General features: G+C 39.6%; 1 protein-coding gene across 13 annotated transcripts in view; it reads right to left on the bottom strand.

The window, feature by feature from the left end:
• The window catches only part of map4l (microtubule associated protein 4 like), a 79,171-nt gene that overhangs the window by 7,020 nt on the left and 45,030 nt on the right, over positions 1-27,121 (bottom strand). For 4 of the 13 annotated variants that reach the window (XM_044135515.1, XM_044135507.1, XM_044135514.1 and 1 more), the window contains 10 exons: positions 13,595-13,926; positions 12,791-12,979; positions 11,454-11,568; positions 11,056-11,115; positions 10,678-10,934; positions 6,372-6,431; positions 1,809-1,901; positions 712-793; positions 511-620; positions 126-297 (listed from right to left, as the gene is read on the bottom strand). In XM_044135515.1, the coding sequence (XP_043991450.1) occupies positions 126-297; positions 511-620; positions 712-793; positions 1,809-1,901; positions 6,372-6,431; positions 10,678-10,934; positions 11,056-11,115; positions 11,454-11,568; positions 12,791-12,979; positions 13,595-13,926 (1,470 nt within the window). Of the gene's footprint in view, positions 1-125; positions 298-510; positions 621-711; positions 794-1,808; positions 1,902-6,371; positions 6,432-10,677; positions 10,935-11,055; positions 11,116-11,453; positions 11,569-12,790; positions 12,980-13,594; positions 13,927-22,657; positions 24,620-27,121 lie in introns of those variants that run through there. The other 9 variants (XM_044135516.1, XM_044135509.1, XM_044135518.1 and 6 more) reach the window with 6 other exon arrangements.

Genomic DNA, 27,121 nt, shown 5'->3' with positions numbered 1-27,121 from the left:
CGTGACCTAAATCCAATCAGAATGAGCAGCAACTCCAGAAAAATGCTGATCATATATGCTCTCCATCCCATCAAGTTTTCAGCTATCTTGCAAAGAATGAGCACTGTGTAGGATTTGGCACCCACTTTTCTCAGCGATGCGTTTGTCTATGCTAAGGGGTTCCTTTAGACCGTCCCCTCCGAAAGGAGAAAGTGTGGGCTCCTTCATGCCGTTCTCCTTAGCAACGCCTGCCGGTGCAGTTGTTTGTTGTGGAGCGCCACTTGCGGGTGGAGATGTCTTCTCTCCTGTTTTTTCCTCCTGTGGCCAAATATAGATGAGCACAAGGACAAACACAGACAGGTGGGCAGAAAACAAACAAAAAAAACAAAAAAATGTTTTTCTCACAGCCAACTCTCGAACTCTCACACCACCTAGTGGCGATAGGCAGTAGCAGCACAGTGAGTCAGCAGGACCAGAGAATCTTGGCTGTCTATGAAAAAAACAACACTGCAGACTGTGTTTAAATTTAACCTTGTGTCCATTTGTCTGCTCGCTGCCTGGTCCCACGTTGTCCAGGGATCCGATCTTAGACTTGGCCTTGATGTTGACCTTGTGGGACTCGATCTTCACGTCACCACCGCCTGGAGGAGGAAAACAAAAGTGGCCGTGAGAGCACAGTGGGGGAAGTTAATTATTTAAAGGGAGGAAAGACAGAAAAGTTTAAAGTTGAACCTGGCTTATGTTTGATGTTGTCCTTGGAGCCACATTTTGAGGTCACCTTGCTCACGTCAACCTTCTTATTCAAGATTTGCACCTGGAGGAGAACATAAATCATAATGCTGCCCATTAAATCACCAGATCCAGCGCAGAACGTGGCACTTTAGCATCCGCTCAGCTTTAGAGCAAAACCCATGTACTTTTGAGGTGTCGGCATCATGCTTTTACTGTATGTATGAAAAATGCAGGAGAATACCATTCAGCTTAAATTTCATAGTGAAACATTTTGAACATATTTTATTTGTCCTTTGTTTGTGATGTTCTCTTTTTGCTTTATATATCTCACAAAAGTGTCCATTATGATGCATTTGCTGCTTTTTAATTATGGTACTGTAGGAAATGGGGGGCCTCCCGTGGGATTTGGATTTATTTTAGACACTCAGCTTTCTTTTTCAGGCATCAAATGACCACAACATGCATACATTTATATAAATCAAACGTAAAATGGTACACAATATGTGCAGGTAGATAGTCTAAAAAAGGGAAAATTAGCCTTGCTTAATCTTTAGACTGACTTGGTACATAAATCCTCGCTGTGTATTAATACAATAAAGCCTTTGGTGTTTTATTCACAAGCCTTAGCTAGCAAAGCTGTTATTGAGAGCAGCCAAGAGATGCAATGGGATAGTGCAGCAGGTGTTTAAAGCAGATGGGAAGAACAACCGGAGGGGTGGACGCTCAAAAGTAAAATCAATCAAAAGTGCAAACAGTGGGGGCCACTGATGTGCTAATTACAATGCTTCAATTCCAGGCTACTTTGAAGATGATCAGTTTCATTTAAACGTTTGATATAGGAGAAAGCGGCTTTATAGCTGAACTCAATTTCCTCCTCCCTCTGATGGATACTCCAATAGTTTCTAGATCAGACCCAATCAGCGAAGATTGACGGATCCAGAATGTCCATTCTGCATCAGAGAGAATGGATCTCTTTGAAACATTTGGCTTTAAAGCAAGCTGCGAGGGCTGTGCATAATATGTATGTAAAAAAAAAGGAGAGATGCAAATGCGTCCAACCGATCCAGAGTCTTGCCCTTGGCTCCAGCAGTACTTACATTGCCACCTCCAGGGACATGTTTGATATTGTCCTTGGAGCCACAGCGGGAGGTGACGTGGCTGAAGTCCAGCTTTTTGTGCACTATCTGAACCTAAAGACAGGCAGGCGGACACAAACACAAAAGCGAAAGACAGAAAGAGAGAAAGGAAGAGAAAAGAAGAGAAAGAAAAGGAGAGGAAAAAGAAAGAAAGGAGCAGCAGAAAAGAGCAGATCAGCTGGCGGCTTTAGATGGCCAAAAACAGAGTAGACTTGTACTAAAACTATGGAAGAGATTCTGTTATTCAGTTGCTCTGCTATGTTAGCTCAGTGGTTCTTGAAAGCATTGTTAATTGCACATTTTAGGGAATGCTTCTTTAAAGGGGGATGCGTTCTGACAGAATAACAAGAGTGCTTCCATAAAATGCATTAGCTACATTAAAACAGCACAGAAAATGAGACCGAGCACATGCAGCAAAAAAATAAAAAAATAAAAATCAGTGATTTTATAATTGGTGCTTCTCAAAACAAAAGAAACAGAAAGTGACGGACGAGGCTGATAACTTTCAAAACTTTATAATGTAGCTTGTGCCCATGATTTTTAAACAACCTGCTGCTATGCACATTTGTTTGGCTGAGAAGTCTGCATTATGGGAAGAAAAAAAAAAAAACCTGAGACAAGAGGCTGACCTCCAAAGCAAACCTATCATTCACCTTCAAGGTGAAACATGATGAACATTTAATGAATACAGTGACTTTTGACTTTGTATTCAGCTTACTCTCACTGCTCCCCCTACCCAATCTACTGCTGCACACTGCTGATGAGATGGCTGAAAGAAGACTCCTACACTTTTGTTACACTTACAAGAAAGACAAATTCAAACACACAAACAAAAACAGACTCTGTTGGTTTGTAAAGCAGATGAATGTTGGATGACTAACAAACAGGTAGCCCAACTAATAAAGTAGCTAAAATTATCTGACACACATGTTGCTCAACAGAAAAAAAACAAAAACTATAGAAAACTGCTATTGGTCTTTTATTAATCCATGTCAAGATAAAAAGAGAAGTACAATATATAATACGTCACAGTAGGAAAGTTTTAACATTTGATGCTTTTATGGAAAAGCTGTTAAATTATGTTATACATTTTACATTTGTGTGTAAGTACAGCAAAACTGTTAGATTTTTACACATGGTTAAAGGGAACATCTCATCTGAAAATTCAAAGTCGCCTGAAACGAGGCGAGAAGAAACACTCCAAAGCTTGAAGGTGTTTTTGGTTTTAATCAAGGATAATGAAACATGGATATGATGCTGCTTGATAAACACACTATCAACATGTTTATACCTATTGCAGTTCAAAAGGTTTTATTAAGTAAATTCTAATCTTAAGAAAATAACTTCTTAACTACAAATTCTTTATTGCACTGTAAAAATGGAGTAAATTTAGCTCCACGTTGCAAAATTTTTTGATGTTGGCAAGAAGAAGCACGTCATCTTTAACAGTAATAAAAGTATATTATGACAAAGAAGAAATGTTTTTTGCTGTGCACTGAGGCGACTCAAGTATAGACAATGAATTAGAGTTAAAGGAGACAATTTATTAATAGTATTGGCTAAAGATGTTTAAAAAACCAAGCAAGGTGGCAGACATGAATCACATGGATCTCTACTACGTATTCGACAAAGAGAACCGTTTCATTTGTTGCCTCTGTGCTTGTAGTGTGAAATAAAAACGCCCAGCAGCAGACGTAAGGTGGGTTCCTCCAATCTCTGTGCGTCTAAGTCTCCTTCGCTTGGATCAAACACAGCATGATGACGCAGATGGAACAGGCGACGGATGACTCACTAAGCACAGCTAGCTCACATACACTTATCACGTGAGCATACACACACAGGAGCAACTGGGCATGAACACCTTCTCCTGCTGTGTTTTTTTCCCCGTTTATGTTGCACTAAAAAAAAGAAGAAAATAATCGATTCTAAGCAGACAAACCAAGTTGCTGTGGTGGCTACGGTTCATTTTTTAATCCTTAATATTTATGAGCAATCGTAAACTAACACTGCAACTTTCAATCATAGAGACTGCAATAAGATAATGATCTGCAGCATTTCCACCATTAAAGAAAAGCAAAGCCTGTTTAAAATGTTAAATGGACTGAACTTTTACAGCGGTAAGTCATACTGACTGCTGTAAGTGATTTACACTAGAGCCACAATCGCCCATTCCCACTCAAAAACACAATGATACAAGATACACAGATTAGCAGGCTGCTTAGTGCCTTGGTCAAGCAGGGACAAATGTGAAAGGAGGAACTGATGCCCCAACCTTCAATTGCAAGACACCTGAACCCACAGTCACCTTATTCATTCGTTTCATGCGATAAAACGAGTGAAGACTTTAAAATGATAATGTGAAAAACTAAATTCTTGGACAGAGATTATGGTACCTACTAAGTTCTTTGTTTCTTGAATATTGTTTTCACATTTTGTGTTGTCAAAACCACATATTTCAATGTTGTTTAGGGATTTTCTCTGGCAGGCCAAAATAAAGTAAGGTATAAGGAGTGGAAGAAAAGTGATGCATGGTTTGAAAAGGTTTCAAAACATAAAAAGGAAAAATTGAGGCGTGAGTTCGTATTCAGCCTCTCTTAATCTGATAGCCCTAATTACAATCAAATCCCTTCAGAAATCAAGTACTTAGTAAACAAAGTCCAACTGTGCATAATTTCAGCATAAGTCCAGATGTTTTGGGAGTTTGATGTTCGTTAGAGAAAATCAGTGAATAAGCAGCGTTAGTGAGACAAAGGAAAGTCAAGATGTGGAGACGTTTAAAATCAGGGTTAGGCTATGAAACAACAAGAAATGAACATCCACCTAAGTCATCAACAGAGCAGCTCTGTTGTAGCTCTGGGACAGGAGCAGAGATTGTTAATGACTCAGGTCAAAGCATAAGTTCAACTCTAAATCACAATAATTTTCTGTGGTAAAACTGGAGAACTAATTTCCACTCATGATGTCTAACCTGACTGAGCTTGGGCTTGATGTGCAAGGCTTGTACAGACAGACTAATTGCTGCTGTAATTGCAGCAAAGATGATTTTAGAAAGTATGGACATAGGTGGGAGGGTTGGTTGAATTTGTAAAAAAAAACAAAAAAAAAAAAAACCAAAAAACACATATGATTGTTATTATAAAAGAATGTGTTAAACCCAATTACACTTTCTCGTCATTACTGTGCACTGCTCTGTGTTGGCCTGTCCCATAAAATCCAAGTAAAATAGATTTGTGCCAGTAAATGTAATAAGGTAAAGTCCACAAAAAAACAGCCCAGAATTCACATTGTTTATTTCTTAGGCGTCCTTTTTGTTTTGAAAGTCCGATAGCTGTCTTCGCTGTCACTGTAACTGGGAGATGAAAGAAATGGTTCAGAAAACACACAGACATACAGTAAGGGAAGCAAAGCCACTGTCTCAGATTTTCACCTTGACATGCTGGCAGATGTCCTTTAGCCTGCTAATCAAAAGTGTAACTTTGAAACATTTCTTTCTGCTTTGTTTTATTCTTAGGATTGATGTGCACAAAAAATGGAGGAAAAAACAGAGATATTTATCAATGGCTGCACTTAAATCAGGCGTCGCTGGAGGGAAAGCCGGAGACAACAGAAGAACAGAGAAAACATCTTGAACGGCTCCATTTTATACAAGATGTCACATCAAACAATGTGGGTCACTTGGTAGGTCCTGCAGACAGTGTGAGTGGATGCAGATGTGTGAAAAATGGCATTAGTTGACTTAGAGGACGCGTGGCATTGGTTGTGGTGCAGTGAAATCAACAATATGGTAAAGATAGTAAAATAATGCAAAAGAAACATGATTTTAAAAAAAGAACCTTTTTATTTACATTTTATTTAAAAAATTCGTATCAAGAATTACTTCTACCTTTGTCGGTGGAAAATGTTTTATGAACATTACAGCTAATTCTTCGAATGGTTCTTCAGCAGCTTTTTGTATGTTTCCACTAGCATTCTGACGATTCATCTTTGGAGGTAAGCTCCAAGTCTTTGAGTTTAGAATGCCTCCTTGCCATAATCCTAATCTTTAGTTCTCTCCGCAAATTCTTCATCAGATTCCAGTCTGGACTCTGGGCACCAAATCATAAATACTACTTTGACCCATAGAAATCAAGTTGATAAAATACAAGATGACTTTAAAGTCTGCAAAGGGGATTGATTAGTTTTGGTCCATTTCACTTCTTAAAAGCAATCAGAATAAAGCTTAACACTGTCCGACACAAACACAAGACAGTAGAATGTGTTACTATTACAAAAACAACCACTTTTACTACTAAGTTCAGATGTTTTTCATCAATTCCTGTAATATATAACTCTTTATACTCCAGATTTAGGTCACGAACAGTGGAAATAGCACAAACATAAAACAAAAACAAAGTGTAGCTTGTAATGTTTATATGAACATCAAGTCGTGGTGTGTTGAGTAGATGTAGATAGGTTGAGTGGCATTTTATGGAGAAAGCAGATAGGTGGGCGAATGCAGTGGTGTGTGAGGTGGCAGAGACTCACTCTGGCCTTGGCGGCGGGGGTGGCAGGGTCGGATGTCTTGTTGTTCGGGGTGGAGGAGACCTGGGGAGACAACCAGGCCCCAAGTCAATAAAAACCTCCAACCAACCACACGCCAAAGCACAACGACGTGGAGGAGCAGAAGTCCGCATGGGGCCATGAGGTGGATCTAAAGAAGAGCGGCTGGATAAATCCGATGTGTGCATGCTTGTGTGTGTGTGTGTGTGCGCGTGTGTGTGTGTGTGTGGGCTGTTGCAGCCAATGAACATCAAGGAGTGGGTGGGAGAAAACACAACATGAATCAAGTACATCTAGTCCACAGACTGAACCTCTGGATGTATGAAACGTTTTAAACAAACACGGTCTGTGTAAATGGATCAGGGAAGATATTTAAATGGTAAGAAACTGAAGCAGATGGAGCGGCTTCAAAATGATAACAATGAAAAAACAGTAGATCAGTTCAGTTTTATTGAAACTGAATCATATCAGTGGTAAGCAACATTTACAGTGCATGGCTGAAGTATTCATATAGTCTGTGTTCTATTAAGATTTTAATGGGATTTTATGTGACAAAACAACAGAGTTTAGCGCATACTGTGGTAAGAGTATGTATTCAACCCTCCGTCTCAATAACTGTCACTGTAAATATGCTATATTTGCTTTATTTAATATCTCCGCATTTGTTGGGGGGGGGGGGTGATATTTCATGACTGCAGGTTTTGTCATCCTTATCTAATTCCGCTGAATCGAATGGAGAGTGTCTGGGACAGAAACGTCACGTTTTCCTGTTGTGTGTTCAGTTTTTAGCTTATTCAGCCTCTAGATTTTTTCTAAGCTTAACCTTGGGTTTATCTCCCAATACTTCTAACCAGATTCTGTGTGCCATAAACTAATCTTTAAATTTCTTTACAAGCAGTCATGGCGTGTTACTTGATGCTTATAAACCTTGCAGGCCTTCATAAGCAAGCTGGCTGTAACCTACACACAAGGGGACTGAAAACAGTTGGATATACTGGAGTTTATTTAAGGGTATCTGATTTAAGGAGGCCAAATACAAACTGTACGCAACACTGTTCTGATTTTATCCTTAAATCAAAATCCTCACCTTTTTGTTACAATTTGTATTTATTTATTAGTTTGTGTTGCTATGTCACCTAAAATCCCATTAAATAAGCTAGGATGGACGTTTCAGGTTATAAAAATGTGAAAAAAATGTAAATGTGTGTGAATATTTCTGCAGAGGCGGTTTAAACAGCTGCATGAGACCAGCCAAAGAATGAGGGGACACATCCCAACAATGGTCTGCAATTTAGCAAATACAACACCACCAGTCCCATTCCAAAGTATTGAGATAAAAAAACAACAAAATCTCAGATGGATGGCAATTAGAACAAAAAAACCAAAAAAACAACAACAACAAGGTAACACTTGGTGTTTACGCCATTTTTGTAAGTGTGATTCGGGGCAGTGGTTAATTTTGGATGGTGACTAACAGCATGTCTGACAAGAAAATAAGATAACAGAGGATTCACCCCCAGGGCTCCTGTAAAAATACACACATCTGCCTGAAAATCCAAGGCCAGTACAGTTTAAAGAAATGTATCTAACATTACATTGGTCACCTGATAATTGTGGGGGAAGCAAGAGGTCATAGTGAAGATGAAAAGGAGTGACGCCAAAAGAGATGTGCGCCTGCTGTTCTCTTAGATAAATCCAGTGCAGATGGCGTCTCTGTGTGTCTGTGGAGGATTTGACAAATGTGAGCAGGTTTGTGAACCCTGCTCCATCCAGCCGCAGACTGCTGCATGCTGGCCTGCAGCTCCACAGCACGACCAGGCAAAAGAAGGTTAATGACGCATGGACTGATCTGACAGAGAGCTCTGCACTTTTTAAGGAGAACAGAAGGACAAAATTTGCTCCTGTGCTGTTAGATAACAAGAAACTGCCTCACACGGGGTCGATATGCTTTCACTACAAAAGAGCCAAAGTGAGCTTTCACTATCCTCAGAGAAAGTAAAGGCATAAACATATACACAGTATGATGAAAGGATAAAGAACTGCATAATTTAATGAAGTGCAAAAACATATGAAGAGACATCTGTACTAACTAATATAGAATAGTTCAACACTTTTAATAGTAGATGTTGTAAGTCTTCCATGCCTGAATATGAAACATTAGAAGAAATAAATTTTTGCTTTTATCTCCAATGAAAGAATAGCAAGATAGCAGACAATTGAGTTAAGAATATCTTTAATAATATCCACCAATTCTAACATGGTGAGTGATGAAAAATGAATTAGAATAATGCCATAACCTTTTGTTTGCCTGAAACTTCTTGAGGGAAGTTTATACCTTTTATAAGATCATTGAAATTGTACCATTCCACTCTGAAAAAAAGAACGCTTCAAATGCATTATTAAAAGTTTAGTCTTAGTACGTCATGCATTACCACAACCAGCGCCTGTAAACCTTTGACCTGAAGTGTAGCCTAAAGAAGACCCGGTTCTGTGACAGAAAACTTGGAGAACATGGACAATGAGCTGCACTGACAGAATATCACCAGGCAAGGCAAGCAGTTAAGGGGATCATATCCATGATTCGAAGTGACAGCACAATTCTCTCCCCGAGACAAGGAGTCACAAACACCAAAGAGACAGAGACAGACAACCCAGTCAGGGCACTGAGACATGGCAAGATTTGACGTGCAGGCAAATCTTGAACAGAGATTTAAACATGCGCATGTTTAAATGTTTTCCCAGGTGTCTGTCCATGTATGCTATAGACTCTCGCAGGGAGGGAGTAACATAATGGATCAAAGAATTAGACACCGACGAATACCGATAATGGAGCATGTTGAATGGAGCTGACAGACAGAGGAAGCCAGCAGAAAGATGAAGGAATAAGAGGGCGGCGGAGGATCGATGCCGGGAAAGAGAAAGATGGTATCAGAGAGATTTATAGCTGCTTATCTCCTCATTATGAGAACAATTGTAATCATGGTACCTGTTTCAGAAAGCCCCGTTTGAGAAATGGTTCTCAAAAGAAAATAATCCCTCTCCATTTCTGAAATTACACCACCACTTAATTAAACTGTAAGGTAAAATGGTAATTACTTTTTAAAAAGTCCACTAACTCAAGGCTCACACGATTTATGTGATTTGGTTTTCAATGAAAGTATAACTTTCTAAAAAATTTTTATTTGAACATCTTATGTGCTCCACTGTCACGAATATGGCTGAGTTTCCTTCATAAGTTCTTTTATTGTGATGTAAATATTCCACACTATAGAGCAACAGATACAAGAAGAGGTGTACGAAATTTAATTAAACGATCCTCCGAAGAGAAGTCTGACCAGCTGATTAGCATCAGTTAATTGGTGTCACTTTAAGACCAGAACACAGTGGTGGTCAAAGGGCGACACTAAAACAGCAGCCCTTATTATTTTCTCAGCCGTAAGATCCGCAACGCCTGGACTCGGTTCTGTATTCAAGCTTGGCAGCTAATTACGAAAACATCTCACTCCAGCTTTTATTGTGTGTGTGGCCTTTGCATCAGTTCTAGAAGTTTATATAATAGTGTTTCTTAAATGTGCAGCTGTTTTCACCATAAGTCAGAAGCATAATTTGCATAATTTAGTGCAGTTGTGAAGATTTTATCTGCCTCACTTGCAATACTTCTCACTGTGTGTGGTGTCCCTCTTCCAGCTTGGTTTGTCATTCCAGTTGTCTTATTAAAGTCCTTTCATCATTATTTAGGCACATATGTCTAGTCATACATGATAGCTGCTTTTTATAGCCGTTTCCTGATCGAAGAAGATCAACACACATCCACGTTAGCTGAATGGCATGTTCTCTTGTCTTTGCCATCTTGAAGAGCCACTGTGTCACATTATATTTACACAGACTATTTTATTTTTATATTTATAGCCCAGGTAAACAAGAGGCCATGTATGTAAAAAGTGAATGTTTCTTTACGTTTTGGTTAATTTAAGAAGAGTAACGCATAAATTAAAACACATTTATTTTATAGAAATTGTTAGGGATACTTATAACTGTGGCAAAAAGTAATTCTTTTCCAACAGGTAGGTAACTTTGACTATATCGTAATATTACTGCAATATATAGAAACAGCAGAAAAAGCCTTTTGGAATACAAGCCATGTTATTAAAATGTAGCACCTGCCTGCTATTTGAATTACAAACTACCAGCTTGTTTGTTCCGCCTTTCAGGAATCGTGACAGGAACATCTCTGTTCTGAATTATTTATTAACCTCTCTCAGGTGCAGACCCCCTTTTTTGTTCCCCTTACCTTCCCGCCTCCCGGCTGGTACTTGATGTTGTCGATGGATCCGATCTTGGAGCGCACATTCTTCAGATCTGGCGTCGGAGCGTTGATGGGTCGGGGGGTTCGGGGAGGGCGAGGCGCCGCTGGTTTTTTCTCTAGAGGGGTCTGCTTGGGCACCGGGGGTTTTGTGATGACGCGGCGGCGATGGGTGGCGGCACCTTCACCGTTGGTGGAGGCAGATGGGATAGCCGGAGTGGCTGTGGATGCGGGGCGAGGACGGGCTGGAGGGGACAAGAGATTTACCTTTTAACGAAATATGGAATGGGGAATTATCACATTCATATCTAACATCTTACATAGCTCTTAATATTGTAACCAAGGATAAAACTTTACTTTTCTTACTTGTAGTTTTGGGTTTCTTGGCCTCCCCCGTCTTGTTCTCATTCTTGTCATTTTTGCTAGCTGAGAAGAGAGGGGGGAAAAGATGGCAGTTTGACGCAAACATGTCCCTGACTGATTCACAGCCTCCTTTCTCAGAGAGGTGAGATTCTGTTTGTGATGTGCAGATAAAAATATGAGTGCGGTGTCTAGGAAAGGTTGCACTTGAACTTAACGTGCAACATGTGATAACAATGCGGTGAGGTTTTTGCCTGAGGGGTGCCAGTGTGACTCATTGCTCCAGTTACAGTTGGAGGTTTTCTTAGAGTGACTCTCAGAGGCAACAATGTTTTTAGAAAGTAACTGTGTGGAAGGAAGTATAGAAACTCTCGATGTCTTATCAGAGATGACCCTGTGTATACCTGTGGTTTTATTTGCAGCTGCTGCAGAGGTGCCGTTCTTACAGGGGGCCTGCCGAGGAGTGGGCGTGGCCTTTGGCACGGGTGGGCGTTTCTCTGCGCCGTCATTTTCTGGAGTCTGAAATTCAAAGCAGACAGTCGAAGCCGGGCCACTTCACTCAGGTCGTTTACCAAACACACAAATCCACAGGAGTCATTCATCGCCTGCAGTTGATTAACAGTAGAAAGTATGTTCAGATTTGGTATTATTTATCAGTTTAAATGGTTTGCCACCAAGTCATTTGTTGTATTTAGCATAAAGCACAGATAAAGGTATTAAAGCCATGTTTAGTAAGAGAGAAAGGAGATTTTCAATAATGGGACCCCACAGAGACATTTATATGTCTAAGCACGGGGCTGAATCGCACAGACAGCCAAACACACAAAAGCACAGCCGTCACCACGCTCTTACCTTTTGAGGTAAAATTCTCTTTCTCCATTAAAAAGTTTAATTTTGTGCTTAAAGGTTCTCTGTTTATACTCCTGAGTAGAGCAGTTTGTCATACAAAAACAAACCTCGACACCGTTAAACTCAAATTTCTCCAAAATGCCACTCGCCAACACGTTTTTAAACAACACTGACTGTTATTGCAAAAGATCAGAAGTCAAATGCAATAAGCAGAGGTGGGAGTTTTAATCTACAGTAAGGGCTTTGTGAATTAGCTCTACTGTTGAGGATTTTTCTATCTCAGTTAAAGACTCGCCATGGTATTTGCATAATTTCCTACTGAGGCGCTGAGTATCAGTTGCCTTTAAGCTTCCATGCACAGCGTCCTCTGAGGATGTTAATCCTTTTGTGTGACAGTATGAACATAAATGTATATTTCTGCCTCTTTGGTACGCATGCTTCCTTTCACTGCTGAGTGCACACAGGCCAATAAAATTCTAATCAGGCAGCAATGAGTAAAACAAAGGATGAAAGTTAATAAAAGGTTAAGGCACACACCTGAAATTCATGAAGAAAAGCAGGTGGGATGAGGCTTTAATATTATGAGATTTGAAATGAGATTTGGGACAGAGGGATGGTCCATGAAGTCTGACGTCCCACAGGAAAAGAAGCACTTTTAAAGTTTTATTAGACTGGAGATTTTGTGTGGGTAAAAAATAAACACCTTTTATGAGCTTCTTCAGGCAGAAGTGAAATGTCCTGATTATAAAGTTTTTGCAAAGTTTAAGTGGACACTGCATGGCTGGTTACTGAGACGTCTACCATGCAAAAACATGCTGATCAATTTCTCATCATGAAGGTTTTATTGATTCGCTGCATCATTTCATATACGACACAAAGGATTTGAACTCACCTTGGCAGCCTTGGTCGGGCCTGTGGTTGGCTGACGTTTTGCAGAGGTGGGTGTGTTCGCCTTGGGCACAGGGCTTTTTTTATTGGCTGCAGTGGGGGACGGGCGTTTGGCAGAGTTGGCCACATCATTGGTGGAAAGGGTGGATGGACGCGATTTGGCTGAGTTTTGTTTGGTTGGACCCACATCAGGCTGGGTTATGAATGCAAATGGGGAAAAAATAAAAAAAAGGCAGAGTAGCAAAAAATAAATAAATAAAACCCAAAAGGAAAGGGAAGGAAAGGGAAAAATAAATAAAGGAGGGCAAAGAGGGGGTGGAGGAAAAATGCAGCAGTGAAATCTCAGCAGCAAAAGAAATATGGCAGCATAGCCAGAGTCCATATGGCAACCGTAAAAAAAATAAAAATAAAAAATAAATATATATATATATCTATATATCTATATCTATATAGATATATATATTTATATAGATATATAGAAGTTCAACCGGAAACCCACCTTGTGTAGGTAGTGAGCAGTAAATTAGCATCAAATAGCATCAAATAAAAAAACTGAGCAACCCTCAGAGAGCAGATGATATGGAAAGTGGCCTGAGGTGTGACTCACACGCACTACAGCACATCCAGAAAACACCCACATTAAATATCTGCATGATCAAAGATTACTTTGGAGTGGTAACAGCATTTCTGTTACCACTGGATCCACCGCCACCTTGACTGATGTGAGTTTGTGAGCAGGGAGTGCGTGGGCATGCGTGTGTGTGTGTGTGTGAAGGGCACTTTGGGTTGGTGTGTTACAGACGCTCACCTTGCTCTTGCTGTCGGCGCTTGGCACGCTCTTGCTGCCGTTGCCTGTGGGAGACTTGGCTGGGCCTTTTCCTCCCTTCTCTTCCTTCTTCTCAGCCGGCTTCTTCTCCTCCTTCTTTTCGTCCTTGTTGGTCTTCTCCGGCTTGTCCACCTTCTCCGGCTTCTCGCTAGCCTTGTCGTTCAGCTTCTCCATCTTTTCCTCACTTTTGAGGATCATCTCTGGCTTCTGGTTCTTGTCAGTGTTGTTTTCCTTCTTGTCCAAGTTGTCGATCCTGCCCGTCTTGCTGGAGATGATGTCCATCTTCTCCTGCTTCTCCTTGTTGTCAGATTTCACTGCCAAGGAAAGAGTTTTGTGGTCAAAGTTAGGCTAATTTAATAAAGTAAGCTTCGAGGAAATAGCTAATAATACCATATACAGTGAGTACACACAGTTTAGCTGGCAAAATGCCAAGTTTTTGAGAGAGATTTCAGAAAACACAACTAACCTGATTTAAAATATATCTTGTAAAATGTACGGTAAATAAAAAAACAGATCTGGTATAAACTCTTTTTGGGCAAATACCAAACATTAGTTACTAAATTGGATTAAATAAAACGTAAGCTAACCTTTACCCCTCTGGATCTTCTTGTTACCAAACAGTTACTTTTGTGTTAAATTATTAACAAGTCCAGATTTTGGACAGTATTCACCCGACACATTAAGCAGCATGCTAGAAATCAGGAGTCAACAGTAACAAAACTAGACATTTTACCACAAAAATGCCTAGTTTCTAAAGCTTTAACATCCATTGTATATTTTTTGTTCCTTTATCCTGGTAGATTCTCTGGAAATTAATATGCAAGTTGTAGAATATAAATTATTTCAGGTTAATTAGATAAGATATAATTTATTGAATTGATTAAACAAAGAAATTAATAATCTAATTTAAGCTGAAAACTTCAACCTAAATTGTAATATGTGAACATTTTCTCTAATCTGCAAATAAGGGCAGATATATTATCTATTGCTTAAGAAATGCATTTAAAATCGCGGTCATATTTCAATGAAATCTGACATTCATGTGACACAAGCAGGCTTGTGTTTGGCTTATTATAAAAAAAGGCTTCAAGCTGAAGGCTGAGTTGATTAGTTCGCGAGTTTTGCTGCTGCTTAAGATACTTCATTTCTAATGGCTGAGAGGACACAAACGAGGGTGACATTTTACAATCTCCTAAAATAGCTCACCAAAGAACCGAATAGAAAAGAGACATGTAAGACAAGTAAAAAGCTGATTGAAATGGGTGCATTCACATGCTAATTCTGTAATTACAAGAGCACCGATCATGTGGCACTGGCACGTTTTGACAGCAGTGGCTACAGATAACTGCAAAGACAGGTAGCGAGGATTATTTATTTTTTTTTTGGACTGCGCCAGAAAAATCAGAGAAGTCTGGCCAGGGGTGTCTTGAGCTCATTAGTCTTGCTCTGATCTGTCTTGATGAAATTAATGCAAGTTTTGTGGAATAAATGGATGCAGGTTTCCATTACTACAGCCAGGATCACAAAAGGGTAGCATACATTCTCACTATTTGACCGTTAAGAGCACAGATTAAAGAGGAATAAAAGTTTAACATTCACTGTGTTATTAAAGGTACAGGTTCACGTATGTCAAATTCAAAGCTAAAAATGAAATTATGTTGATTTGTCCATCACAATTTTAGTTTATCTCAAATGAAAAAGGCGTTTGACACATTTAAGCTTCTTTATCAATGATTATTTAGAAACACATTTTAAATCCAGTTCAGTCGAAATGAAAACATTCCTAATTTAAATTTTCTTGATGCAGTCAATAACATCACAGAATAAATATCCATGTTCTAGAAATGAATCCACTCGAACATGTTTCATTCTGAATTGAGTCCAGATATATTATCTCTAATTTATTTTAAATATACCCTAATGACTTTAGTGACATGGTAATGCAGTCTTTCCTCGCTTTCTTTAAAGCTTACATTTACGCATATGTTCACACTCAAAAACAACAAACAAAAAAAACTCAAACACTTCAAGAATATAACAACTGAAAGCCTGAATAAATTCCTTCACTTAACAAAAACACATTCGCCTTGCGGTTCTGATAAGTGAAACATCTTTCACCGACAGAAAAGTATCACATCGCATCACTTGCTAGTTTCATCTGCACTTCTGTTATTTATAGATTTGAACATCCAAGTGGAAGATTCTATGTAGGTCGTGGCAGCAGATGATTCTGGGTCTGCTCGGTAAACAGGACAACCCATTTAGTCTAATGCACGGCCTTATGTAAGCGCTCACAATGGTGACAGGCTGTCTCCTCAAAATCCATGTCAGAACGGTCATCCAGTGGATGGTGTGGGAGGCACAGGAGTTTAGCATCTCTGCTCACGTCAGGATTTCAAATGCTTGCTTTTTTCTGCCAAAGATTTTTGTTTTAATTCAAACTGCAAACACATTGCATTTGAAATATTCTCCAAAAAGATCTACTTTAAACTCTTTCTAATCTCAAAGTTGTTGAGATTAAATCTTCTCTCCAACTGTGAAAAGTTGTAGAGAAGAAACAGTTGAATGAAAGGAGTCACACTTATACAGTTAAATATTGATAAAACTCAACCTCTGATACGTCTTGTTAATCACAGTGCAGTTAAAGAATGTGGCTGTATTTTATGCATTTCCATTTTTAAAAAAGGATTTTCTTTTTCTTTTTATTAAGGATGGAAATCCTTAATAATCCTTAATAATAATGCGGGAGCAAAAAAAAGCAATTTGGACAATAGTAATTACTGCTGTTGATAAATCTCAAATTAACTATGATTTTGTTATTTCTGGCTCAATTTTTCTAGCGACTGTCAAGCCTCCACACTCTGCTACAATCCTATAGAATCAAGAAATCTTCAAAAGAACCCACCTAACAACATTAAGTAGATTAAAAGATCTCAAAATGCAACACACAATGCTTGGATCTAAAGAAATTCAGGAGCGCATGAGAAACAAGGTCACCAATACCATCAGTCACAAAGTCACCAACATTTCATTAAGCATGCATCAATGACTCGTCACAAAACAAACCAGAACAACATGCAGACCACAGCAGGCCTCACTTTGCTTCATGTTTCAACATCATGAAAGAGAACGGGGGGGAAATGGCTTCCATGGGAGGATCCGGTGCAAAAACTGCTGATGACCATAAACGAGGCAAAGTTCCACCTCATATTTCCCAAAAAAGCATCTTATTGGCGATAACAAATGGAGACTTGAATTCTGCTCTCCGTTAACAAGTACTTAAAACGAATGTCCAGCAATAATTTGTGGCATTAAGCTCAAGAGCACCTGAACAGCAAGATCCGAACAATGCCGACAACGCACCTCTGAAGGCCTTAAAATTACATTTCTGGAGTGAGATTCGCTCCAAACACACAAAATCTTACCAAGTATTTTTGTTTTGTTTCAAGCACAAATGTGTACATTGATGTACATACAGATATAACTAATTTACATTTTTAATTTGTACACAATAAAATAAGACAAAACAGGGGGAAAAATAAGACTAAACATAATTACAAGTATCTTTTGAGCAAGATATAAAAGTTTGTTTTAAGTCTAGGAGTTGTCTAAGTTTGGACTTCAATGCGATTCAAAAACAGCTGGTGTGGCTGAATTGAAATAATCTGCAAAGAATAATGTGAAAATATTTCTCCAAAGCAATGGAAGAGATTTGATCGTTGTCGGGATGAGTCGCACAAAACATTGGTTTTCTGAAAATTATCAATTCAGTTTGACTAAATAAACAATGTCCTCATTTGGGAACTCTTTTGATTTTTCAAATTTGATGACCTGAAATGTTTAAGTGCGATAAAGAAACAACAGGAGAAACCTGAAATGGGAGAAATATATATATATATTTGGAGCACTGTAGAAAGCATGCGGATAGACAATTTGACCTTGTGATTTTCCAATAAACTCTACTCATACTTAGTGGCACAGGAGCAGAGTTTAAAAATATCTGGTTAGAGAGATGAGAAGAAACAATAAAATAATCAAAAAGAGAAAGACTCAGTCACAATGTTTACATAAGTATGATGGTTAAAGACAGACAGCTGGGAGAGAAAGGGTTAGAAAAACACCAGCGCTCTTTGAGGCCGCCAACATGTCCGTTACATAACCGAGGGTGGACAGGCCAAACCACGGCGTCCCTTCCTCTCCATCCGAACTGAACCGTCTGCATCATTCCTGCTTTTTTCGATTCATCTTCATTTGCTGCGGTCTTCTTCACGACTACCTGACAGCACATGCAGCCTGTTGCTTGCTGTCATTACTTGATATACACTCAATGTGTTATTCTGACCTGTGCCTTCATGCTTGCTCAGTCTGTGAGCAAACATGGCTGTGTTCAATCTGAGGAAAGAAAAGAAACGGTGCAGCCGTTGTCTGGCGATGGAAAAGCAAAGGCCACACATGTTCGGTGTTCAGTTCAAGCCATTTAAAATCAGCATAAGTGACCTGCCTCTTCATCTTCCCCTGTAGCTGTAATGAAGTCAATTCCAACATGGCAACGTTAAGCTTAGTGCGATGAAAACTCATAACTTGCTCCAACTCTTTCCTAAACCCTCTCTGCGGCGCAGTCTCATGAATTTTAATGTTCAGGACTCCCTGCAGTGTTTTGGTGTCTAACAAAGGAAATATGCATGATTAGAATCCATTTTCTTTAGAGAACAGCAAAGAAAAATAAGAAGAGATTTCAAAGACATAATGGAACAGCCAGAGCCCTCCGACCCCCACGGCCCTCTTTCATTTCTAGAGCTCCTTCTGTGATCCAAGCGCATTGTGTCCACATCTGTGAAACCAGAAATCAGCAAAGGGACGTCTAGAACATTCTCTCTGGTGACCGTCAAAGACAATGACATGTCAGGCAACAAAAACAAATTCCAGCAAATTACCACTGCCAAATAGATTTGGAGCAACTACTGTCTTTTCTGAGCTCACTGGTTACGTTTCCTCCTTGACACGTTGTTCAAAAAGGTCTTATAAATCACGGTCTGGTCTTACCCCATAATATGCAGAGCATTGTTCTGATACGTGATTAAAAAAAAACAACTAACAACTAACACTAACTTAGAGCAATTAAAAGCTTAAAATCCAACCCGTCAATGTCACATTGTGTTATAAATATAGTATGCATGGGTAATGTACTGACAATCAGAGTTACAATTTCTATATCTGTATATAACACATAATATTTAAAAACAGACACCTTATTGCTGCATGTGACTTTTTTTCTGAATAAATATGCAGTCTGCTTAATTTGCACAAGCTGTACTGAAAAGCAGAGGTTGGAATATCAAAGCTTCAGATTAGCAGACTGGTGATTTGTTGCTTCTAAAATAGTCATTTTTAGTGCTGTGTCACTGCACCCAACAACATCAGCCTAGTGACTCATCCGGCATTGAACTGCAGACTGAAAAACTGCAGACTAAAACGTACAGCTGCTGGCAATCAGCTGCAGCTGCTGATGGAATAACTGTTTGTGGTGGAGAGAGCAAAAGACATAGAGAGGACTTCAAATTAACTCGCAGTCTGGCAGATTTAGGCATTAGGCTGTAAGATACTTTTGGTTGTTCTAAAAAAAGAATGCTGAATTTGTAAAAAATTTTGCTTTTTCTTTGTAAAAAGTATAATTGTCCTTCCACCTCACAAATACATTGAAATTCGTCATAATGTGATGGAATGTAAAAAAAATTAAAGGCCTTTAAATAGTTTGAAAAGGTGCTGTATTTGGACATCTTATGGTGGGTGAGCCTGTCATTACTGAAATAACACCTGCTAATTGAATAACCATCAGTGTCACTGTTAAAAGACATAATTTTTATGTTAGATTTGCTTCAAAACCTTTGAAGCTTTTGCAGGACACATTCTGTATTGTGGCACATGAAATCAATGGCAATGTGTTAAAACAAGTTGACTGTAACCCGATTCATCGATTGCTCTTTTGTTGTATGTGGGACGAACTACGCCTGCAGTTTTGCTCAGAAAATGCAACAAAAGCTTCAGAAATTGAGCTCTTATCTTCAAAAAGAAAGCGGTGGCATGCGGAAAAGCAAGGCCAGATTCTGTACAACAGGTGCATTGTGCAGCTGCTGGTTTTGTTAACCACAGAGAATAGTGAGAGAATCCCAGACAAGACTTCACTCTGAAAAGTGTTTCGCTTTGCATGATCAGCAAGCTAATGATCAGAGCATTAAATGTGTCCTTTTAAAATAAATAAAATGATCTGGGATCATGACAGTTTTTTTTCTGAGGAAATAAAGGGGTGCAAACATGCCGTACACGCCTCCTGTTGGCCTGTCTTTGGCTCCGATGCGACACCTGGAGCAGTTCACCTTCACTCTCCTCCAACTGCACAATAACAAGCTGCAGACGGCCACACGCAACAAGCTATAACTTTGTGCTCTCAGATTGTTTTTGTCTGGATTTGCCATCTGCCCTCATTTTATAAGCAATATAAGACCAAAGATAGATACACGGTTTATCAATTACACAGTGTAGCTGAAAAAAAAATGAGGATATGGACGACTGCGTCAGAGGTGGTTCTAGCATGAATGCTGCTCCTCCTTTTGCCTAAGTTAATGTAAAACAAAAACCAATCAAAGACGTGAAGCACAATTCTACAACAGGTTCACCTTTCTGCATCACAAAGTCTTGACCCTTCAACACAGGAGCCAGATTGTGTCAAAAGTGGGGAGCAAATTTTGAAAAATGTAGAACCTCAATAACACCCGAGACTCCTGTTCGGTAGCTACCATGCCATCAACCCCCTGCACCAAAAACAAACAAGCAAAAAAACAAACAAAAACCAAACAAACAATTATAAACAATGTGTCTGATGTATGGTCACATTCAGTCAATTAGAACATGAACTTGCTGGAAGAATAAAATCATCATAAGTAACAGAAATAAATGCTTGAAAACATCAATAATATATTTATATATACATATATAAGATATATTCTAATCTATTAAATAAGGCTATATAATGAGAAATGAATATGAAAAATGACTTGTCTTATTGGTATCTGATTGAAACCACTAACCAGCGCATCCTGAAAACCAATCAAAATCCGAGAAAACATCTCAGTGGTGAGGTGGGGGCTAATCCTATGCTAGAAAGGCATTACCTCTGTCTGCCACTCTTTTTTTATTTCCTTTTTTGTATACATACCATTTGTATGTGCGTATTAGTTTGTTACTTTCTTTTAGTGATGAATGATCTTAGAGTACAGATGTGATGTTTACTCTGTGTGTCTTTGTAGGCGTTTGCCTTTAAAAATCTGTAAAATGCACGTCAGCGAACGCTGCTCACCTACGCACAGAGGCCTGCGCACACACACGAGAGCGCCTACACAAACGCAGACAGACACAATGCTAGAAATAGCTGCTCTATATTTGAATGGGTACAGTCAGAGCCAATGTCTAATCAATGTCCCCGATTTCCTGGTGGCTGTTGACTGAACAGCAGAACAACGTGCTCTGGATGATTTCACGAGACCGAAGACACAAAAATAAACAATGGAAATTGAAATAACACATTTCAGTTTTGAATGAAGATATTAAAGATGCAAATCTCAGTCTTTTAATTTCAACATTAGCTTTAACAAAATTTCCCAGCCATCACCAGAGAATAACAGAACATAATTAACGTATTGTTTGACAATTCTCAAATTAAATGAAATACAGCAATGATACGAGCCCTAAGGAAAACAAGCACCCCTACTGATTTAACTTGTTAAAATCCTGTAAGGAAAAAAAATATTAATAGTGGGGTTTTAATTTTCTATGTCTTTATGGAAAATTTTGTTTACTTAACCTTGTCTGGTAAAACATTAGGGGTAGATTAACTTGATTTAAACTAAGTGCTGTTGCATCAAAGGAGGAAAGCATCTTTGAGCTTTGAGACATTACATCCACTAATATAATCATTTTCTTCTAATTACCTGTTTTGCTTCTCTGATTTTATTTTTTTCATGATTTTTCATGACTCTTAAGGTGCAGAAAAGATGCACTTCACAGAACAGTCTGTACTTTTGTTTTAGGGAAAAAACAGAAACAAATCTTCATCTTGGTTTTAATTTTTTAACATTTTATTGTGAATTTTACTTTTGATAACTTTAGGTTCGATGAAGATGCCAAACAGACGAATGAGCCCGGAGTGCAAACAAATCCCCACCTATGTCTGAAGTACATGTCATTTTACAGGATAATTGTAGAAGCTCAGCTTAAATTTCAACTACGGACAGCAGAGCTACAGAAACACTGACACTTTGCTCCTCCCCTTTGTTGGAGAGGCTAACTAGACGATCAGGGCTGAGAATCAAAACAATTAACTTCTGTTGGAAGTTTTCAACTCTGTTGACATGGCAAGCACATCCAAAGAAAAATCTTTCTCCTCAAAACAGCAAAGGCATTGTAAGGAGATACTTTATATAAAGGCGATAAACAAGAAGAGTCAAAGTCATGCTATAACTTATCTGCTAAGTCATAACAAAATTAACAGCCAGTATGGCTACAAATTAAATAACACACATTTCACTGTTAAACAGTGGACCCAGACTGAAGCCGACAGTAAAAGCAGAAACAAGTCAGAACCAGTGGCAATGTACCCTGCTGATTGTGGCTGATCAAAAACAATATGAAGCAAAATCACAAAAAAAAACCCCCACAGAACCTGGAGACTTTCCAAATTGCAGTTGAATTGTCTAGTAGTTACTGTTTCTTTCCTGATTAACACATTACAATAAGTTTTTATGATTAACATTAGGAGGACTGTTATTTCCTCAATTAGACATCTACATTGAAAAAGGTCATGCAGTGTCAGAGAGTTGAACTATGAACATTAATATCATAGTTCTAGTTCTGATTGGTTGACACCAGCAACAGACATTAAAAGAATGAGTCACTTGTGAACATGAAGATATTCTCATATCTAATATGTTGGCTCATGTTTTAGTCTCTCGTTTGACCTCAGACACACACCAAACAAGAAGGATATCTTACCGGTGGTTCTTGTCATAGTGTCCTGGGTAACTTTAGCCAGTGTTCCTACAGGAGCTGGAACAGGAAGTAGAACATTGGTTTCACAGCTCCCATGATGTCTCTTAGGGGGAGGAGAAGATGGGACCACAGGTGACATCATTAAAGGAGTTGAGATCATTGTTGCCATTGAAGCAGAGCCTTCAGAACCGTCTGAAACCGTGAGAGATCGACGGACGGCTACATGAGGGTAAGAGGATCTGGGGTGGCAGGGGGTTCCCATTGGGATGAAATCTGGCGTGCTGGGTGCCATCACTTGTGAGATGGCCATAGCCGTAGGGTATGCCCCGGCCATTACCAAGGGAACAGACAGATGTGAACAGTCAGACATTGCACGTCGCACTGCAGTTCGCTGAGGGATGTCATTACCTCTCGTTGTTTTGGTTTCTCTGTCTGTTGTATCCTCATGGTGATTTGAAGCCCGTTCCGGACCAGGGCTTGCAACTCTTTTCTCGGATGCATTGCTTTTTGGTGGAACACGTGTTGCTGCTCCCGTTCCAGTATGGCTTAAGTTTTCTCCGTGTGACCTGTACCCTCCTACAACACTCAGCCCTGCATTACCAGCAGCTCTGTTGGGTGGAGACAGAGATGCAGGTGCATGTCCTGTGGGCAACGCTGTGCTAGCTTTGCTACCTGTTAGGTCAGACACAGAAGGGTCAGGTACATCTGTACCTGACCTTCCTAAGTATGGCTTGAGTATTTGATTTCCAGGCTTACTTGCATTAGAATCTTCTTTCAGAGTTTTCAACAGGCTTCCAGTTGTTATCCTCTCATCCTCTTTTTTTACTTCATGTGAAACTGTATCTCTGGTGATGGATGGATTTAATGGTACTTTTTCCTGATGTTCTGAGAAGATGTGTCCTTGGACAGCTTTTTGTGATGCCTGAAGGTAAAATCCTTCCATATTTTGCTGGAGATCGCTCTGTCCAAATGGCTTAGGATCAATGACAGAATTCGAAAAGACTCTCCCTGGTGAGAGAGAAGGGGAAGGTGATGTTGAAGTTGGGGAGGAGTGTGAAGACAGGGGACTGCTGGGGCTCTGTCCTGCGCTCCCTAATACACCCCCAACCACTCCCACCTTAAGTCCATCTTCCTTTGGCCTTTCTGGTCTAGACCAGTCATCCTCTATGTTCAACAACGGTGTGGTGAAGCTCGGGGTTCCTGATGCCATCATCCCCGATGAATTCCCCTCAGTGCTGCCTCGGCCTAATTTCCCCTCATCTTCCATCAAAGTTACTCTGGATCCTGTCTGAGCTGTGGCAGTGGCTCCTCCTGGTGCCATCTGGCCTTGGCAATGCCAGTCACCGTGGTGGGGAGCAGCTGGACTGGAGGGTGACAGTGGAGAAGAGGCCATCACGGCAGGGATGCTGGCACTGGAGAGAGTACCGGGAGGTTTGTGTTGCTGTTGTTGATGCTGCTGCTGCTGCTGATACCCGCTGGAAGGTTGTCCATACCCACTGTTTCCATTAACGATGCCAGGCTGCTGCCAGGGTGAGCCAGAAAGGAAAGACATTCTCATGCACTGCAGTGGGTCTTCCTCTGTTGATCTTCTCTCCAACCTGTTTGCTTGTCAGCCGTTTTCCGCTCCCTTAGTTATGGTTGTCCTTTTTGATTCCTCTTCCTGTGTCCTTAGCTGCTTTCTTCTGCTTCAAGTGTCCTATTACTGCTGTCCAGGAGGCAAAGGAGTCTTCACTTACCAAACAGTTGTGATCTTGAGGAGTAGAGAAACGAAATGCTCCCCTGTCTACTTTAGAGTGATTCCTTGCAGTTGTTTGTGTGTGTAACTGCATGGATGTCAGGCATGTAAAGTGCATGTGCGCTTACAGGCGAAAGGAAAGAAGTGCATGGCAGTGGAAAAGCGAAAGTGTGCGTGTGTTTGTGTCTGGTTGTCTCAGCTTCTCTCTGAGCGCTGCACAGATCAGCTGTGGGGCTAAATTGCACCTTACTCTCTCTTTCTCTTTCTCTCTTTTTGACATCACAAAGTCACATGACCACCCTGAATATTCCCTCATTCGCTGGAGCTAAATTTCAGCATCCAGCCCCTGGTGACAAATGTGCTCAGGCGAACACAAACTAAGAGACAAGTGTGTCCACAGTTGCACACACAAACGCACGCACAATGCTATTGGCAAAAACAGAAGTACATTTGCACACGCACACACACACACACACACGCGCGCGCACACGCACACACACACACACACACACACACACACCAACTGGTTTGTGGTTGTCACAGCTGCTCTGCTGCTTTGTGACAGCCACTGTTCACATGTTGATTCATAGTGAGAGACACAAGGAGAGATTAGCAAGACATATCTGAAGACTGTTATCATCCTGACTGACTGACTGACTGAGGCAAGAATAAAAAAATGTTCTGGTGACTCATTTTGTTGACTCCTAAAGAAGTTTGTTCCATTTGGATAAAAATGTAAAATATTCACACCATAGATTGTTTTCTTTTTTGCCACAACCACTTTGACCCACTGAGGGATGGACTCCACCAGATGCCTGGAAATGAGCTGTGACTTCTTGCTTCAAGATGTGATGGGGCTAGATGTCACGTCTTGGAGCAGGAAGTGGCATATTGGGGCCTTCTTTGCAAAATGACCTAAAGATGTATAGAAAATATTTGGGTTTGGGCAAAGATCTATTGCTTTATAATAAGCTTACCAATGGAATCGAACTTACAATCTTGTAACAGAGCTTCATAACAATAATAAAGGATTCAAAAACTCCTCAGAGGCAGTACAATTAGAGAAGCACTAGAGGAGTGTCTGAATTTTAAAATTATGTTCTTGTGACTCATTTTGTTGATGCTCACTGACATTCATAAAGCACAGCTCCTGAGATCTGAAAAACCAATCAAAATATTGGATTCCAGCCCCGCATAGACTCATTAAAATGGGATGTTGGTTTTGCTACAAAAAACACCCCATGTTAAAGCGGAAAAAAAATAAAATAAAAATAAAAAAATCTGACAAAAACTATTGAAAGTTAACATGCAACATAGGCAGATGCAAAAGGAATATCCAAGACAAAGTTATTGCTGGAGGCGAGGAAAGGAAAAAGTGGATTTAAAAAAAGAGAGTAAGTGTTCTAGATTGACTTTTATAGACTGGAGTGAGCCAAGTCAAAATTTTGGACACAAGATGCTTCAAGATTTATCCATTGGATTAATAATTCATGGGCTACCTCTTACTTCTGTGTATAGCGCGCTTAATAGGCCAGCCAGACGGTGGTCAAGCAGAAGATAATAATAGAAAGCATTTTAGCTGCCATTAAAAAGTCTATGTTATTCTGGTGGGTTTCACGAGTTAGCTGTAACCGGGTAGACGTTTGCATCAGACTCTTTTTGTTTTTTTTAAATTATAAAGTTTTAAAAACTCTCAACTTAGAAATAAGTGTCTTTTTTAGAGCAAAGTGTTTCAATACATGCACCTGATGATCCAACCATCAAACAGTGTTAATCTAAATGAATAAATAGCAGAAACTAAAAACAGGATCTTCGACAAAGGTTTATGCAGCAAAGTTTATCTACAAACTACCAGCCTGCAAAGGGCGTCATGTTTCTTCATTAATGGGATGAAAAATGATATTTGCAATCGTCCTGGTGGTTTATGACCGAGAGCTTTTAGAAATGTTCTAAATATGACAAACTGCCGTTTTATCCTCTGACACCAAATTAGCAAAAAGGAAACTTTGGAGCTTTTCTTGAACACATATTTGGGTCAACATCTGCAGTGGGAGACACTGGGACTACGTTCAACTGATTTAAGAAACTTTCACATCTTAGCAGTTTTACTGTTTATGTATTGGGTCGTGTAATATAAAACAACTTAAGGCCATATGCAGATATAGGAGGACTCCATATCTTAGACACTACTAAATGTGTCTCAAATGTTTTTAAATTATGTTTAATAATCTCACCAACTCTGCTCAGGATCTATAATCCAACTTTTCAAGCTTGGATTAATGAGTCTCTGATAGCAAACCGTCTCCACTTCCACCCTTTTCCTACCATATCGCACAAACTTTTAGTCCTTAGCACACACAAATCGTGTGTGTGTTTGTGAGTGGGGCTAACATCAGGAGGTTTGTATTTAGCTATTTTTATACACAGAGGAAGTGAAAATTGAAAAATCCAGGTATAGTCAAGAAATGTTAACATTTTCTTTCACAAAGTACACCGTATTTTCTTTTGGCTGCTCCCAAAAATACCACAAGGGAATCTCAGCTGTTTTAAAAAGAACTGAACTTGTTAGAGGATTATTAAGACCCAAAGTGTCTTCTATTTACACTTGATATCAAGGTCTTACTGTAGATTTATAAGATAATTAATGAAGAGTAATGTCTCATCTGGTTCCAGAAACAGTTGCTGGTTCTCTGTTAGTCGTGTCCTTTGCTTTAATACTGTTGCCAAGATTT

The sequence above is a fragment of the Gambusia affinis genome, linkage group LG12, assembly GCF_019740435.1.
Source record: "Gambusia affinis linkage group LG12, SWU_Gaff_1.0, whole genome shotgun sequence".
In the NCBI taxonomy this organism is placed as follows: domain Eukaryota; kingdom Metazoa; phylum Chordata; class Actinopteri; order Cyprinodontiformes; family Poeciliidae; genus Gambusia; species Gambusia affinis.
The sequence above is the reverse complement of the archived record's forward strand: the minus strand, read 5'-3'. Positions and strand labels throughout refer to the sequence as shown.